Source organism: Acanthaster planci, linkage group LG03 (assembly GCF_054643075.1).
Source record: "Acanthaster planci isolate LZ-2023a linkage group LG03, COTS_SCS, whole genome shotgun sequence".
Lineage (NCBI taxonomy): Eukaryota > Metazoa > Echinodermata > Asteroidea > Valvatida > Acanthasteridae > Acanthaster > Acanthaster planci.
The window spans coordinates 5,966,925-5,985,430 of NC_141779.1; the positions used below are offsets into that span (position 1 = coordinate 5,966,925).

Here is an 18,506-nt window from a genome sequence, read left to right on the forward strand (position 1 = left end):
ATATATCCAAAATTCATTGTGAGATGATGGTAAAATCAGACTCAAAAGGTGAGCAGACATCTTCAGTATATAAACTAGTATATAAAGTCATACATGTGCAGAAATGTAATAATCTTTCATGCTTATTATTGCATAACTTGTATGTACTTGTAATATGGCTGCTTATTCTTAATTTCTATTACACAATTTGGCCTTGCACCAAGGCTTTTTACCAAAATACATGTAAATCCTATAAATTGTTGGGAAAGTCCAACGTCAGACAGTAATTGCATCATCAGCAACACAGTATTACATTCACAAAATGTGAAAAGAAAATGCAACTATTAAGGTACACCCAGGGTGACAGGACATGAATGAGGTTTGGAATAAATAATAATATATTAATCCAGAAAATGTTTCTACTGAATAAATAAACAATGAATCAACATGTACATGTATTAAAATTTTGAAACAAAGGAACAATATTTCAAAGCCATTTACAACGTCAAGAAGTGCCAATGGACGGTACTGTAAAATACTCATTTTCCAATGTCCAATTTGGCTAACACTTTGGCTATACAGATAACTTAAACTTCAAGTAAAGTTTCAATAAAATCAGAATGTCAATGCTTGGCCAAAACTAGCCGAAGCCCTCCCTTTGTGAGATTTTAAAAGACAAAAAATCCCCTCATTAGGGCATTAACCGTAGTTTGCATAGAGCAACTGAGCAATCTGTCTCAATCCATGTAGTCATGTCCCAAAAGTAGAAATATATGTACACGCACTTCTTTTCAAGGTTCAAATGGTAACTACGAAGGCATAAAAACTGCATCTTACATGGCTAAGGATTATAAACCACTGATGCTGGCAACATTGATATTGCAAACAAAGGAAACTTTCTACAGTCATCTGATCAAGGCTCACTCTTCCACAATTATTTTCTTAAAAACAATTTGCCGGTGGTGGACCTTGTTAGTGTTGGTCAATTCCAGTATTTTTGGAAACAATTTAAATTCCATCCAGGAATCCATTTCAGCTTTCAATGGTAAGGGTGGAAATTTACGTTTGATTTCAAAAACGTTTAGAAAGCTTTCCCATACTGTTTACACGTTTAAACGTTTAGCCAACACTTTACAGAGGCCGCTGCTGCCTACCTCGTTCTGATGCATAAATATATAGTTCAACAATGCACATGGTTCAATCTACATGTACATGTATGTATAAATGTAGATTGATGTTGAGGCATTTAAAACAAGTATTGTTTATTATTTAGAATCCACTTTTTTCCCAAAAGTACATGGGAAAAACTAGTATGTCAAAACCAGTACATAACAGGCATCGTTTACAATAATAATGAATGCCACATTGCGTCAATTAAAATGTCAAACCTCTAAAAAGGGTGGTTCCGTTTAAATGTTTTGAAAAATCTGGTCACGAACAGATTGGAACCGAATCAGTGTCACCAGCCACAAGTGCACATGTAGTCTTACAGTATACATTAAAAAACAAATGATCCCATTTGTTGACCCACCCTTATTCACTAGCAACAATTACAAATTTGCAGGTTGTGTGCACAATGATTTAATTACTCAATGTAAGAATTCATCAAGACATTTAATCTGTCTCTCTATAACATGACTGATTAAGATTGTTGGAATTCTGGTGTTTCATTTGTAGCACAAGATTAAAGGAAACTGAACATACATACATGTACATGTAGGCCTGTGTAATCCATTCTGCATTTGTTTGGCACCTTCCAGAACTAAGTCTCAACAACATGCAATTATTCACTATGGGGACCATTTCCTAATAAAAGTGGAATCACAACTCCGCATCTAGAATTCTGATCAGCCAACAAGACAACGTCTTTTCAGAGTGTTATCAGAGCGACATGCACATGTATTTATATCACACTTGACTGAGACATGGTCAACCGCGCTGTATATTTACATTTAACTTTGACACACAAAACCATCAACTACAGTGTTTTGTGCATGAAAAGCAATGCGTAAACAGGAAGAAATAATGCTTGTCAGTGGATAAATGTACGTTACTGCACACACTGACCAAGATTACGTCAGTAGACAGAGGGTAGCTTGGTCGACTAGTATTCATAGGACCTACATGTAGAGCATAAGCAGTAATGTGCAATTCAGTAGAACTTGCTTCAGTAATGAAGTAAATCTGCTTAATACATGTACCTTAGATAATAAATTAATACTGCTAAAATGCTGGATGTACATGTATACTAAACATGTTAACACCTCACCCACAAATTTTGTCTTTTGATAGGCTGAGACCATCTCGTTTTTTTCAATTTCTATATCATCCTTAAATGTACATGTACCGTGCATGGTACATGTAGATGCTATGCAAAGCACTACAGTACTACACTCTAGGTAACTACATAGTCCCGTGATTTAGATCTGCAAATACAGATACCCACAAAGTTGGATGGCAGCACTTTCTTTTATCTTAATTAAGGTACATGTATGTGTGGATTTCAAGTTTTCAATTACTAGACTGTCTACAACTGCAGAATCTGTGGGTGAGATGTTATGAACAAATGCTGACTGCTTTAAGTGGCACAATAAATCCAGCCTTCCTTGTAGATCAACTGTACATTGCATTTTTCCTTAGCAAAATAAAAAAACAGTCACTAAACAGTCACTAATTTACAGTACTTGAGCCTGAATACAATTGTGACAGTTCTCCGACAATGTGGCTTTCAACAAGAGATTCACCACAAAAGTAGAGTGTCCATATTTTGCATTGTAACAAAACATATTTATTGTACATGTATGCTGCGTAATAAGTGAAATACAAGATACACTGTTCATGTACATGTATGTAGGTTACTCCACTCCAAGTACAAATGTTTTTGACTTTACCTAGTCAAGTCAAGAGACTTTTTTGTACAAGGTTCGCATCTGTATTTCGAACACAAAATATAGTAAACATTTTGGCCATCAAGATTTAGGTCTTACATGTATGTGTTTTCCACCGATTATATGCAGAGTAAATGCCATTCGATCTAAACACTTAAGTCCGCACATGCTGCACTGGAATGGGTCCAATTGCCCGTGGCAACCCATGTGTACAACATACATCAGACTTTCTTCAAATGTGATTCCGCAGTGGGCACAGCGCCACTTCGTGTCAACGTCACCATCAGGGTTGTCCTTACTATGCTTCGCTATATGCTGGGCAGCCATCTCTGAGGAGCTGCAGTCAGAACTGTTACCCCCAGGTTGCAAGGCACTGTGCATCTTATCGCCACTGCGATATGCAGTGTTTTTGTGAAGGGCTGGCTGTTCTTGACTAGGTAACCTACTTGAAGAACAAGACTTGTTCTGTGAAACACCGGCTGTGGCACCCTGTGACTGTTTCATCCTGGAGGCATGATGCTGACTGGTATAAGTTGGGCTCATCTCCAGGATCGACGCAGTGCTTGGGCTTCCAGATTCAGAGGAAGCTTGGTTTAATCTTGGGGTTGAGGTATCACTACTTCGTGGAGGCGTCAAGGGAGGGTTGATCTCCTCCAGAGAGTTGGGATCCACGATGTCTATTCGGATTTCGGAGGTTTCTTTCACCATTCTGTCCCCGTGTTTCCAGCCACTATAGAAAGGACGGTGCATGCGATGTCCCATCCTCTTGTCCCGTTTGCTGTTGTCCATGGGAAATAATGACCTCCGTGTCTCCTCTACTGGTTCCGTGTCATGGCCAACCGTAACGTGCACCTCTGAACCACGACCACTATCATCAAGACCAATAGTGCCTTGACTGACATCAACCAATTCATTTGAACACTGAGGTTCTTTCAACGCTTCATCCTCACTGTCCACTACAGTGACGATGTTGGTTGAGGAACCCTGTACAGCTGAATTCTCCTCCAAAGCTGGTGGATCATGTTGACCAGGGGAAGAATCTTGACTATCATCTTTCTCATTAAACCAATGTTGCTTTTCCAAGGATGCTGGGTGCCTAGACTTTTCAAGCATCAAGCTGTTATCCCTGCTGTCATTAAAGCTTCCCTGCTCAATGTTGGGATTGGAAGAACTGCCATCTCTTTGAATGTTTTGAAGTTGGCTTACATCCTGTTGTTGGTAATAGGGGCCAACGTGATAGGACTCAGGAAGACTTACATTCTCGGTTCCATAAATGTAACCAGCACAGTTGTTTGGAAACACAACATTTGCAGAAGACTGGACAGCCTGAGACATTGCAGAATTCTGTACAGTTTGTTCCTTCTTTGCTTTGGAGTGTTCATTTTCCCGATGCAACTGTAAGCTAACTGCATCATTAAAGACAGCGTAGCACTTCCTGCAGAAAAAGCTGGCCTTGGACTGCCCCTGTACGTGGCGCTTGAGGTGCAGATTGAGCGTGTGTTGTCGCGTGAAAGCCTTCCCGCAGATGCTGCATTTGAATAGCTTGATGCCGCTGTGGGAGCGTGTGTGTGTCAGCAGCGTGTACCGCCGTGTGAAGCTCTTGCCGCAGTATTCACACTTGTACATCTTGGAGCCGTCTCCGTGCACCTGCATGTGCAGTTTCAGGTTGTAGCGGCGGGTGAATTGCTGACCGCAGATATTGCAGGCGTTCACGCAGTTGTGCCTCAAGAGGTTATGCTTCTTGGCAAAGCAGCGCTCACAGCGTTTGCACTTGTAATTTTCTCTGTGCTCTTCCTGCCAGTGTATGGAAAGTTCATACGAGGAGTTGAAGCTGGAACTGCACTTGACACACTTGTGGGCCATATCTCCACCAAATCCACTCGGCATGTCACCGGGAGTCAAAGCTGTCAAATCCACACCTTGTCGAAGGTAGCTAGAAGAAAATGATGCTGAGGTACTACAAGATGGTGGAAATGTCACTGTAGCCTCTGACGGTTGGGACAAGCATGGAGTTGTTGGCTGTTGGGATGGCAATGTTGTCACTTCTGGATCTCCCGACTGTAATAGGGATACAGGAGGATCGGGCACCGGCTCAGCTACAGCATCATTATCCACACTGGATCGCTGGTATTCCTCATCCATAATGGGGCTGTGCTCCAATTTGCTGAAAAAATATTAACACAAGTATAATTATTAGTCCTAAGAGGAACATTGTTTATATCACTTTCATGTATACAGTATGTAAGCAATTTTATACCAGAGCCATCAGCTACCAAAGTCCTGGGAATGCCAACTCGGCACTCTCTCGTTTTTTTCCTTTTTATGACGTACAAATTCATACCAGAGATGTCATGAAATATGATTTCATAATCCTGACCTATTTAACCCTAACCTAGTACATGTATCTATCACTGGGCAATCAACAGCAGGCAAACAAACTGCTGATATTGAGACTATGTGAGCTAGATTCCCATTGAACAATGTCACAATTGGATCCTACATGTATAGTGGCAGGCAACCATACATGTAGACTCTTCATTTGACATACATTGTACGTGCACTATATGATGCAAAATTTTGCAGGGTTTCCAGCCCAAATACCCAGGAATGCTAGGATAAAAACCATTCCTCCTAAGTCCTTGGTACCACTTTTCATACATACATTTGTAAATCTCACATGAAATTCCATACAGACATTTGTAAGGACTTAGGTACTTGCACTAGAAAAACAAAGAAAAATTCCCACACATTTGTCCTTAGGCAGCAGCTGGATACATGAATAGGCCTACTGGTGACATACATGTAGTGCTACAAATTCAGGTCACACTCTGTAAGCCTATACTGTTTCACTATAAATGTCCACATCAATACTGAACTACCACGGCCAAATGTGTACCGCTAGAATTTACACAGTAGAGTGTGGCATCCTCATGCCACTTTTATGTGATCATTTCCTGCCTTTTTACCCTGCCTAATCCAATTTCCCATCCTCTTTTTTCTTCTTTCCATCCTACGAGGGTACAAGTTGGTAGTCATTTTCATTCATTTACGTATTATCCACAATGCACATTCTGACATTTAATTTAAATTCAAAGAGGGGAATTAAAAGCACAAAGGAACGGAAGTCGCATTTGTTTGTACACAGCAAAGGGGCTATGACCGGTCTAGCTACTGTCACCACTTTGACAAAGGGCTTCATTGCGTGTTCCACTCTCTGGAAAGCAGAGCACAATGAGCCCCATACATGTAGTTCTGGGGGTAGCTATTGTTTAGATGTCTATTGTGACACACTCAAGTTGCGCATGAGACTGGGCGAGCTTCAGGATAACAAGACTTGCTGAAATGGAGAGGGAGGAGGGAACTCGTGAAAGAACCCTAGCAATGCTATGAATGGCAAAGGCATAACATTGTTTCAAATTTACTGTCAGTTGTCAAAATAGCTGTTTCAGTGTTTGCATATGCCTATTTTATTAAAATAAAAACCAATGCTGTCTGGTTCAGAGACCAAAGAGATCCTGACTGTGTTTATCACTCATTCAATGACTTGGGAATGAATCGGTGTAGTAAACAAATGGCCATGTTGAGACGACAAGTTAGAGATCAAAACATCAATAACAGAGAATAGCCCTAAATGTACTAATGGTGACTTAATTACCAAATCGGGTGAGTGAAGCCGTGTAAGAAAAATGGAGCTCAAACAAAGGGTTTTCACAGAGTCCCCATTTTTGAAAGGAGGTTGGGTGTAGGGCCAAGGATACGCAGGGAGTCCAATAGACTGGCCCTAGTCTGGTGCTAGGTCATTGGTATTAGGCCACATGATAGTTGTACATGTCCATGTCTATCTTTCTATCTGTGTAAGTTTGTGAAAACCTTACAGTTCAAAGTTCTGGAAGTAAGGCCATCAGAATGAATTTCTCAAGTTTCCATGCACCGCTTGCATACCGCTGAAATGGCTGCCAAAAATATTCCTTCATTCAAAAAATTTCATTAGGCCTATTTAAGCAAAATCATTATTTTTTCCATTGGAAAGGGCAAAATATGGCCGCATGGTAAAAAGAGTTTATAAATCCAACAAAAAAATTGTATGCATAAAAATTAATCACTGCCTTTGTTTGGACATGTATGCGCTATGTAATCAGAGTACGGCACATGTATACCAACTATGATCAGCCCTTAGATGTGCTGCTCTGCATGCGAGAACATTGCAATGCAAGTGATCATTAATATTAGTGGGCCTATCTTCTTTGCAGGTATGGGAAGATGACTAATAGCATAACAGGTGTCACTTTCTTGTCTAAATAATGAAGTCTCATCTGCTCATCCATGTACATGTAGGTTTTCCAAATTTCTAGATGGCATTCCGGTATGTTCATAGTCAGGATGGGAATTTACATTTGATTGGAAAAATATTTACAAAAACTTTCCCAGGCCATTTAAACATAAAAATATTTACAGAAACTTTCCCAGGCCATTTAAACATTTAGCCAATGCTTTACAGAGGCCGTCGCTGCCTAGCTCGGTGATGCATAATTATATAGATCAACAATGCACATGGTCCAACCTATGTAAAAAGTGTACATGTAGATTGATGATGGGGCATTTAAAACAAGCAATGTTTCATGTTGCACAATCACCCTTTTATGCTGAAAGGGAAAAAACAGTAGGTAACGGGCATCGTTTACAATAAAAATGAAAGCCAGATTGCATCAATCGAAACAGCAAACCTCTAAAACGGGCTGTTCAGATTAAACGTTTGGGAAAATCTTAAACACATAAACATTCCACCCTTAGTTCATAAGCCTTATTGCTAATACTGCATGGGTGATCTTGTACAATGGCAGAAAGACATTCCTTCCCACACTGCCTTTCTACCATTGTGCAATGATGCATGGCAGTATAGTCACCACCCAAATCTGAATTTTGGCCTAAATCTTAACACTCATATAGTTTTGTTTTGTTTTCAGGTTATAACAAGATACTTTGATACCGGTAAGTCTGCTTCCATCGCGACATGGTTCATTCTTCGTTGACGTAAAGATGTCTTTCTGATGATAAATTTAAGGCGGCCATGCTTAGGTGGCCACTTTAGGGCTGCATGTGTGCTTATTTGCCATGAGTTAAATGTGCCTGTTATTCTGGAAAATCAATAGCACAGATGACAACTGCATACTAGGTGCAAACGCTTGATGCCCCACCAGAAAAATGGAGGGGAGATATATATTTATTCCAAAAGCCAAATGATGAGTCACGTGCATTGCTATAGGAGGAGCCTCATTTTCATTCAAAAAACCTGGGCAAATAAATGCACCCAATGCCGCAGAGTTTTGGCAATGCAAATGGGTGAAAATCTTGATTGGTTGCATTCTGCTTGGGACGAAATCATATTTTGAGGGAGGGGGGACCAATAGCAAATAAATTTCACAAATTTCACTATCTAATGCCTCTTCAAACGATCTATTGGCATAGTGGAGTAAACCTAAAGAAACTGCAAAGCAACTTTTTCAGAACGTACATGTAGGTGGGACCCAACCTTGAATGACATGTGGTACGCTGCTTCACACCGTCACCTGAGCGGTCGAAACAGCTCATTTGCATATATGCATGATTGGTTGAGGTTGGAAAATGCTATAGCATGAGGTCAGAATAACACGTCTGCTTTTGGGTGAATCAGTCGGCAAACTATCAATCATAAAATCTTTGACCAGTAAAGAACAACTAATTAAGACATACAGCATGCACGGGAAGAGTTCCATATATGGACACCAGGCTACAATGACCTATTAATAGCCGTCAGAAAGAAAATCATGTCCAGAAAAGTTCAATTTTGGAGGGAAAAACCAAGTTGTTTACCTAGAAAACACCTAGAATTTTCCGACCAGTCCCATAGGGTTTGTGCACAGGGTGTCAAGCGGTGTCTGTATATGGAACTCTTTCCAAACATAGGTCTACAATCCTTCTTGCTCTGGTGGTGACTATACCGTCAGGCACATTATGACCACAATTAGAAACATGCCAAATGAGTGAGGGTGCTGTTTATTTGGAACTCATTTTCTTAAATAGGAAATTGTGATTAAAATTTTGTTTTTTTCCCGCATGCTCTGGTTTCTCTATCATGTCTATTTAATTTCCAATTTCGTGTTTTTTTTAATTTCCAGAGAAGCCAACTACTTAATTCATTGAAATAAGGCATGAATAAGAACAAAGATTTTATGACAATAAGAATGATAGGCCTATGGATTTTAAGCATTTCAGTGAAATTGCACACTCATTTTTGTGTATACAAAAATTAGTTTGCTCTGCATCACACATGTACAAAAAATGTTCCCAAACATCTCAAAATATCCCTACTTTAAATCAGTATTTCTTTGCTTTGCAGGGACGGATGGAATCCAAAATTATAATATCAAAATGTATCTTATGATATTCTCTCCAACTCCAAGATTAAGTCAAAAAGAAAACAGACAAAAATAGGCCCTAGGCCTAGTTGAAAAAATTATGAGCCTCCCTACCACAAATGGCATGCGATATTATTTATTGAAAGAAACAACTTACGCCTACCCTGTTGCCTTCCGTGAGGTTCGACAGAATGACTGAGGAAATTCAGATCAAACGCAGGCCGTGCTGCAGCAGCAACAATTTGACACAAAACATGCAAAACTGGGTGACTAACTTTAGTACTCATTTGCCTTCTTATGGTTAACCTGCAAAATACTCTAGCGCCCTCAAGCGACTCCATTTTTAACATTTCACCAAGTGCCCTAACGTCGGGCATGCATTTGTACTGCGCGACGGTGAGGAATCAAGTGGTATTACCGAGTTGCTCATCTTGCGCCGATCTTTGATTTTCACTATTTGTCCCTCAGTCTTGATTTTCCCAGCGGGTAGATTTCATATGTATTTCCAAGTAAATTAGAGGTCCTCAGGTTTCACCCAAGAGTTTTTGGTTGTTTGTTCCGAGATTTAACTGGCTTTGAGTACACGCCCCCGTTTTTACACCTGAACTATTGGTTTTTCCTTTTTATAGCTTTACGGCTCTCCATGGCTTTTACTCAAAGTTGATAAAAATTTCTTGTTTGTGCGATTTGTTTCTTATTGACATCCAATTTCTGTCTTGTAGTTTTGCTTAGTCCGTCGCACTTTATTATTGTTAAATACTTCCGTTACGATAACTTTTTTAAACGCGTTTTATTAATTTATTTACTGATCTCTTCTTTATCCTAGGTAATCCATTCAGTGAGCCAGTTCACTGATGATCTCCCATGGATCCCAGCTTACACACCTTAAGAATATTAAAAATATCAAAATTACAAGCAAAATTTTAAACAAGGATTAAAAGTAGCAAAATAGATAAGAACTTGTTGTTCAGATTTAACCAGAAGAAATTGCACAAAAAATTCACAAAAATAGACAAAATACCACTCGGGGCAATGTACCTCAACACGATTATGCAATACAATAACATCACAAAATATACAGGAAACTAATTAAGTTGTCTTAACTGTCGGACAAAAAATGGACGCTTGTTGGACGTGAAGATTTCAGATGTTGTGGTAAGTTATTCCATGTCTGAGTTTTGACTAATAAACGCACTTTTTTCGTTAACTAAACACGCAATGACAATACAAACAGATCTCATCATCAGCAGTTTCGTCACCAACGCACAAGTTCTGCAACAACATTGGTGAGCGCGGCACTATACTGGCGGCGGAAGGGGACGCAGCTCGCAGAGGGGCCAGTAGCCCCCCTCCCCCACACTTTTTTTCGATTAATGCATGCCTGACGGTCGCAGAACTCTCCCCCCCCCTTGAAAATCGTTCTGCCACCGGTGGCGCACGGCACGGTCCGAGAAGTCTAACAAGTGGAGGCGCTGTTCATCAATTAATCAACTATCTCGTATGATCTGGTTTCCGCCGCTAAAATAGTGCTAAAAGTCGAAAGTGGGAGTCCAGACACCTGTGTCCTGGACTCGGCAAACAGTTGCCCGGTTACATGAAAACGAACGTGTTACTGTGCTGCTGGCTCAGGGAACTTGTGAAAGTAAGTTCTGTTCTTCATCATATAATCAGTCATACTGTATAAATAATTGTATGTCACTTAATAGTGACTTATGTACAGTTTAATATATATTTTTTTATTTGACAGACGTTTATTTAATGTTGTTCATACCATGGTTACAGAGTAGAAGACGAATTAAGTTTTACAATAGTCATGATAGTTTGCGTTAGAATGTACAATGTCAAGCAGAAAGATAAAGTACACGTTAAAGAACAACATTTAGGTAAAGGGTGAAGCATGCATTTGCTTTTGTTCCCTAACCTATTGACAGACATACATATTATAACATAGAACAATACAAGACATGAACATGTTTTTGGCAATGATACACATACGGACAAACACTGACAGGCGGGAGATAATACAACGCATCAATCAAAATACAATTCTACAGGTGATATATGCAGAAAGAATTATATTTTTCCACATTAGAGCAAATGTTAATAAAGTGGGCGCTGCTTTTATAGTTTCATTTAGGCTATTCCAGTATTGCACACCGCATTGTACAAGACTATTTTGTGTCATGAAGTTCTATTGGTATCAACATACATTGTATAATTTCTTTTGAGAGATACTTCTGGTATGATATGAGTGAACATTTGAGGTAAGTTTAAAGTATGATTTAAAATACAGTGACAGCTTATCATTCATACATTTATACATAAATTTACCCAACTGATATTTATTATGGTCAAATACCTTTAGCACTTTATGTTTTGACAATAATGGGACCGTGTGGTCATAATATCCAGCATGAGAAATTATTCAGTGAGAATAAAAGTAAATTATTTTGTAAGATGTACAATTGGTCACAATTAGATAAAGGACCTCCCTATGTCAAAATAGAATAATTCAAATACGATTGCACAAAAGAATTGTACTGAGTTAACAGAATATTACATGGGAGAAAAGACTTTAAACAATTCATTATACTAATACATCTTGATACTTTACTCGAGATTACACTTATATGACTCTTCCAAGATAAGTGCTCATTTATATTTATACCCGAAAATGTTGTACTTGTTACTTTATTCAACGTTTTGCCATTTAATACCAAAGGGAAAGTTTGAATGTCTTTTTGTTGTTTAGTACAAAATATCATATAATTAGATTTGGCTAGATTGCTGCACAGTTTGTTGGCTAATAGCCAAACGTTTATTTTTGTGAGTTCAGTATTTAAAATCTGAACAGCTGTATTAACATTATCATGACTATATGATCATCCACTGCCCCCTTTTTTACTTCAACAATTGTGTCATCTCACTACGACAGTACGATCGCACTGTTATTCAATCATTGAATGATTGGCAGTGTCATGCATGACGAATTGCCAGTGTTAATTGGTATGATTTTATCTTATCTTTTTCACAGTTAGCCAGTGATGCTGTCATCAGTCACATGACTCAACAATCCAGGATGGATGTATCTGCTAAGTTAGAAGCCTCTACAGCGACAGAGACTGCCTCTGAAAGCAGAGACATCTCAGAAATGAGTCAAATGGCTGAAGGAGAAATAGCACAACAAAATGGGAATATGGTCTCCGAAAATACCCCCCTTCACAGTAACATAGAGATGGAAGGAGAGAATTTTAATGATGAAAAAGATGCATTCATCACTCAGGAACTCAACAGGAGATCCTATGATGCACGCCATGGTATCAGTCCAGAGAAAGTCTCCTGGAGGGCCAACATGAATGGTGTATCAGATGAAGCAGTAGGGGATAAGCAGGGAAAGCTGAGTTTGCTGCGAGAAGTTCTGGAGAGTGCATCCATGGAGGATCTCAACTCGCAGGTGTTCTTGAGTCCCAACGGCAAGTACTGTCTTGATCTGAGTGATCAGGCTCTCACAGAAGTCCCACCAAAGACATTCCAACTGAATTACATCCACTGTCTTCTTTTGAATAACAACAGTCTATGTGACATTCCTGAGCAGATCCACCAGCTGAGCTGTCTTGAAGCTCTTGTTATACAGGCATGTGGACTGACCAGCTTCCCTTCAGAGCTTTGTCAGCTAACAAACTTGGAGGTTCTTGATCTCAGTGGTAATGACATTCAAGAAGTACCAAGTGATGTGGCAGCCTTGAAGATGCTCCGCCAGTTCCACATGAATGACAACCAGCTGCGGGAATTGCCTGATGAGGTCTGCATGTTGTCAGAAATAAATGTCATCAACCTCAGCCAAAACAAGTTGGAGGCACTACCACTACAGTTCAATCAGCTACACTTCCTGAGAATTCTTGGTCTGAATAACAACAACTTCAGAAAGTTTCCCAAGCAGGTGTGCTTATTGGACCAGTTGGTTCAGCTCAGCATGAGTGGAAATTACATGCAGACACTGCCAGCTGACATTGGGTACCTGTTCAATCTGAGAGAACTCAATTTGGAGAAGAATGCATTCCGAATCCTCCCTGTGCAGGTGTACTGGCTTCCCGAGCTGCAAGAACTCAATGTTTCACACAATCTCATCACAGAGATTTCCAGCGAAATTAGACATCTTGACAAGTTAAAAACATTAGGACTGAACAGCAATCAGTTGGAGGAGATTCCCGATGGAATCCAGCATCTGACAAACCTAGAGATTCTTGGCCTTGACTCTAACAAACTCAGCAAACTTCCAGCCATTGTCAGATATCTCAGTGACCTGTCGGAGCTTTATCTTGGACAAAACTGCCTGGAAGAAGTACCAGATGATTTGTGTCTTCTCCACAATCTCGTCATACTTGACCTCTCAGGAAACCAGTTGATGGGCCTGCCAGTTGAAATGGCCAATTTAAGGCATCTGAACCAACTTCTGCTTCATGACAACAAGTTCCAAGTTCTTCCAGAGGGAGTGTGCTCTTTATCAGAGCTTGAGCTCCTCACACTTGATCAGAACAAGTTGACAGGTCTCCCCAAGGAAGTAGAGAACCTGTACTGTTTGCGGCAGCTAACCATGAACAAAAATTGCCTGGGGACATTTCCAGTTGAAGTCTGTGAAGTTCAGATGTTGGAGTACCTTTCTTTAACAGAGAATTCCATATCCTCCCTCCCATCTGCAGTCACAAATCTGGTCAACCTCCGTCAACTAGACCTGAGCCACAATCACTTTGAGAACTTTCCCGAGGAGCTCTGCTCTCTGTCCTGGCTTCGGAAACTTGTCATGTCTGACAACCGGCTGATGGACATGGCAGATGATGTGGAAAAGATGGAGCTGCTGGAGGAGCTGAATCTTGACAGTAATTGCTACGGAATGTTTCCACTGCAGCTCTGTGGCCTTCCTAATCTAAGAATCCTCCGCTTCTCCCAACCGGAGGGCACTAAGATCAGTTATCTGCCATCCACTATCCAAGTGCTCCAACACCTTGAAGAGTTAGATGTGTCACACAATGCCTTAGAAGGCCTCCCATCAACGATATCACAGCTAGAGAATCTGATCAAACTGGATGTCACAGACAATCGTCTGGTAGAGCTCCCAGAATCCATATCCCAGTTGAAGCACCTAGAAGAGTTCCACCTGGAGGGCAACATGCTGCGGCAGCTGCCAGTAACATTTGATGGCTTGACTAACCTGACTGACTTGAGGTTGCAGGAGAACCCACTGTGCCATCCCCCTACTGATGTCTGTGATGGTGGAGCCATGGAGCCTATAACACGATTCCTGCTCTCAGCTGAAGAGAGAGCAGGTGTGTATGACCTATATTTGTAAAATCTGATAAACTTTAAATATTAATGATTGTCTGCTTGGAATATTTTCACACATCAGATAACTCTGTTTCCACTGACACAGGCAGCAGCCACAGTTTGTTCCATGAAACTCATCTGTTTACGTGTGTGGGAACTAAATATTTCCCTTGTCCTGAACAAGTCTCCCATGGAGCCACCATTTTGACAAGCTTGAAATTATTTTGCTCATGATTAACATATTGGACTTTAGAAGTGCAAAAAGAAGTTTGAAGAATTTATTGACAGTTTAACAAAAAGCAGTTTTCACATCTACATGTAAGTAAATTTGGATTTTAAAAATTCATTCAGTGAGCTATTTGTGACTGATTTAACATTTTATTTTGCAGCTGTTCTTCTTGAAAAGATGTTCCAGTGTGTCGCAGCTAATGTCCGCCAGCGTGAGTTGCATGACCTCATGCGTGTCTTCCACTTCAGCAAAGAGGAAATGTCGCACATTGAGAAGACGTACAAGAATGATCCTCCCGAGGTTATGATCTTTGCTGCACTGAGGAAATGGCAAGACATGAAGGGGCGGGCGGCCAATGGAGATGAGTTGGCGAGATACCTGCGACTGATTGAAATGCCAGTTGTGGCGAGTAAGATCAAAGCCATGAAGGTCTACTCACAGGCGCACAGGCTGTGAGGTCTGCAGGTGTCTCCAGGCGTCAGGACTTGAACTTGAGCCCTCAAAATTGGTCTGAGGTCACAATCATGTTTGAAATAGTTTACCATGTCATTGCTTGGCATTTTGCTTTCGCCTTGAAGGGGAGAATCAAGATCCCCACAGTGTGCAATGTGAAACAAAGTAACTGCCTTCAATGGCTTATGCCACAAGCCCTCAAAGATTGAACAATTAACCTGTTTGTGTCCGAGTCCATGTAAAAGGATCAGACAATCTATATAGGGGTGGCTGACAGGTAAAATGCAGACTGTTTGTTGAGTCTCCTACAGTGGACGTGTGTACATGCCCGATACCCATTTGTTGTGTACACACACAACATCCAGGCCAGTCAAAAATGAGTCAGCAACTGGTTCAAATGTTCAAAAGTTTGCAGTGAAACTGAAATGACTTTTTTATCTTTCAGACTTGGTATATTCATATTTTTCTACACAGCTAGCATTAAATACATGTATATTTAGCTTCCTAATCGCTAACATAATTCTTTGCCCAGTGTGAAACACTCTAAAATTTTAATGTCTTTATTCAATAGAAAAGATATCTCACTATGTGTGCTAGTTTTTTAATGCCCTGCCAATGAAGTCCAAGGGGCATAGCGTTTTCTGCCCTTTTCTGGGTGGGTGTGCATGCGTGTCAATGTGTCCGGAAGATTCTTGTTAGCACAATAACTTCAGAAAGACTTCATGTATGAACTTCAGATTTAATTTGTGCATCGCTGTTGATAATCCTAAGAAGTGTGTTGCATTTGGGGCCAAAAGGTCAAAGATCAAGGTCACAAGTGCTAAAACAACAGAAATATTATTGGCACAATAAATACTTCCCATGGGAATTTCAAATATGGCTTGAGCATTGTTTTGTGTAGTCCTACAAGCCTTTTGCATTTATAACTTGAAAGCTCAAGGGTAAAGGTCATAACTGCTGAAGAAAAGTAAGGCAATCTGTTTGTGATCCTAAAATACGAGTTAATGTAGGCATGCGCTTGATGGGGCATTTGCGTTTGTTTTAAAGAAAAGTACCTGTGTTTAACAAAAATGCTTGACATCACCTTAGCCTTTCAGGCTCAACAAAATGATAAGGTCCCTTTTGTAAGTGCGTTGCAGTCAGTGAAATTTGACAATGGTGAAACACAAGAGGTACAATGGTCCCCCCAAGGGAATTTCTAGAACCTCCTTGGAATTGTATTCAACATTTGAGCCCTTCTAACCTACACCGGTATTTTAACTAAAATAATTGTTTTTGGAGAAAAACCAACAGAAGTTAGCAAGAAAAACCAAATTAAAATCCTATTAAAGGTCAGTCATATTAAGTATTACGATGGCATTGAGTTAATTAAAAAAATATAGTTTTACCATGGACATTCCTGAGAATCCATAAAAATTCTTTTTAAACATTTAATTTTTTGGAGCAAGATTGAAAAAAAATACACATACCCTGCAGTAATTTTCAACTTTATTTCAACAGCATGTCTTTGTACGTGTATTTCAGTACAGTATCATGCATTAAATGCATGGTTCAGGACAGGTTATGTTGCCTTAAATTTGTCCTTAGCAGATTTTTACTTTCCATGTGAAATTACAGATACACATATGCAAAATGTAAATTTGTGAACAGGGTACCTTTAGAAATTAAGTTGGACAGAGAAGTTATTTATAGGAAATTGTTATATTATTTATAAGGCCAGAACAAAAAATTCATTTCAAACAACAGAAGTTCCCATAATTATTTTAATGGTTGGTATTATGTCCATTGGTTCTTCCATATTTGTAAGTATTTGTGAACAAGTATGGAGTTTCTCACAACTTTGAAAAATGCTTCTCCATTGAGATTTATCTATGCCAGTGACCTGTTTATCATCACAAATGCTTAGGACTTGTGAAAGGGTTTTTGATAGCTCTCCTGATACTAAGACTTTTGGGATTTCCCTCCAGTTGATCTGAGGATGGACCGCTGTAGTTGTGCATCAACTGACATTTTTATAATCACAAAACTTTATTGAGAGGGCAAGGTGAAAACCACTTTATGAAACAGGTTAAAAGTAGGGGTCTATGGAATTCTGTGTGGCAGCAGTGAGAGATTTGTTTTTGTATCTTGCAGACATCTATGCCTCCTTTGTGTGGAAATATTAGCCGACCATTTTTTATTTGCAGTTTTAAAAACGGAGCTTGGTTTCATATACCAATTATCTGCAGACACTGTTGTAAAGATCCCAAATTACAAACTCACTACTTAGTCATGAACCTTGATAGGTTCTTTCCTGTAGTAGTTCCTTGATAGCAAGTTTGACTCTGTATTTTCTTGTATGATCTGAAAAGAGGATTTGTTTTTATCTATCTTATAGTCCAGCTTTGATGCTAGCCATACATGTACGAAGGTATAAATTATATTACTGAAAATCATGTTATACAAATATCTTACAGTGCAGGTGTGTCAAGGTTCCAATAATTCCTTTACGAGCCCTCTAAAATGTTCAGAACAGATGTTTTAATTTTGTTCTAAAATTGAAGTTGAACTGGTATGTGTAGGTTGTGTTTTGCAGTGAAGATGTGTGAAATAAAGCACCAATTTAACTGCAGCCCTATTTTAGGAGGCATTCTGTTGCATTGAGAATTGTTTCAAGTATTAAAACTTCCAGCTTAAGTAATGTCCAGCTTATTCATCAACAAAAAAGGGTGTAAGCTTGAACAATGTTAAGGGGCAGTTTTCAATATATTCAGTCAAACTGCCCAATATCTTTTAGATTTGACCCTCAGGAATGCTGAATAAAATACTGTGTGTATCTGTTCATATATACCAATCTTAAAAAAATCAGGAAACATTGGATGGAAATGAATACAGAGCTAAGTTTTCCATTTATTTACTTATTTTATTTTGAAAAGCTGTTAAGGATACTGAAACAGTCATTTCGAGATAGACATACACAAGTCCCCCCAACCCCAAAACTGTTAGAAAGTGAACTTGACTCCTATCCATGTGATGGACTCTCGACCAATAGGAATAGGTATACTGTCTTACATATTTATGCATCAGTGTTATATAGCCTGTAACACTGATTTATAAATAGGCAGGACAGTTAAGCTATTTCTATCAGTCGTGAGCCTGTTACATGGCCAGTCTTAAAGCACCGGCTGGCTGTACACACCTTACGCAGTACGCCCCCCACACATGCCAATTTCTATATAAGGAGATTGCTTCTTACTGCTT

General features: G+C 39.6%; 2 protein-coding genes across 3 annotated transcripts; one reads left to right on the top strand and one right to left on the bottom strand.

The window, feature by feature from the left end:
* Nucleotides 1-109: 109 nt before the first annotated feature.
* On the bottom strand, nucleotides 110-9,586 carry LOC110986903 (uncharacterized). Of its 2 annotated transcripts, none has more exons than XM_022249207.2 (2): nucleotides 9,420-9,586; nucleotides 110-5,031 (listed from the first exon to the last, which is right to left on the bottom strand). In XM_022249207.2, the coding sequence occupies exon 2, from the start codon at nucleotides 5,007-5,009 to the stop codon at nucleotides 2,949-2,951; it is 2,061 nt and encodes a 686-aa protein (XP_022104899.2). In that variant the 5' UTR covers nucleotides 5,010-5,031; nucleotides 9,420-9,586; the 3' UTR covers nucleotides 110-2,948. The 2 variants fall into 2 exon arrangements, with proteins under 2 accessions (XP_022104899.2, XP_022104890.2); XM_022249198.2 differs by having other exon boundaries at nucleotides 9,426-9,585.
* A 1,200-nt stretch (nucleotides 9,587-10,786) lies between these two features.
* Nucleotides 10,787-17,942, top strand: lrrd1 (leucine rich repeats and death domain containing 1). The gene is made up of 3 exons (XM_022248566.2): nucleotides 10,787-10,904; nucleotides 12,297-14,586; nucleotides 14,974-17,942. Exons 1-3 carry the CDS (start codon nucleotides 10,857-10,859, stop codon nucleotides 15,267-15,269), a joined length of 2,634 nt encoding a protein of 877 aa, XP_022104258.2. The 5' UTR covers nucleotides 10,787-10,856; the 3' UTR covers nucleotides 15,270-17,942.
* The last annotated feature ends 564 nt before the right edge of the window (nucleotides 17,943-18,506 follow it).

What these genes read in the sequence shown, in the direction of transcription:
- LOC110986903 (XM_022249207.2), bottom strand. Translation starts at nt 5,009, where the DNA reads ATGGATGAGGAATACCAGCGATCCAGTGTGGATAATGATGCTGTAGCT.
- lrrd1 (XM_022248566.2), top strand. Translation starts at nt 10,857, where the DNA reads ATGAAAACGAACGTGTTACTGTGCTGCTGGCTCAGGGAACTTGTGAAA. An exon ending in GGCTCAGGGAACTTGTGAAA is followed by an intron (nt 10,905 to 12,296) that starts GTAAGTTCTGTT and finishes TCTTTTTCACAG; the next exon opens with TTAGCCAGTGATGCTGTCAT. An exon ending in CTCAGCTGAAGAGAGAGCAG is followed by an intron (nt 14,587 to 14,973) that starts GTGTGTATGACC and finishes TTTATTTTGCAG; the next exon opens with CTGTTCTTCTTGAAAAGATG.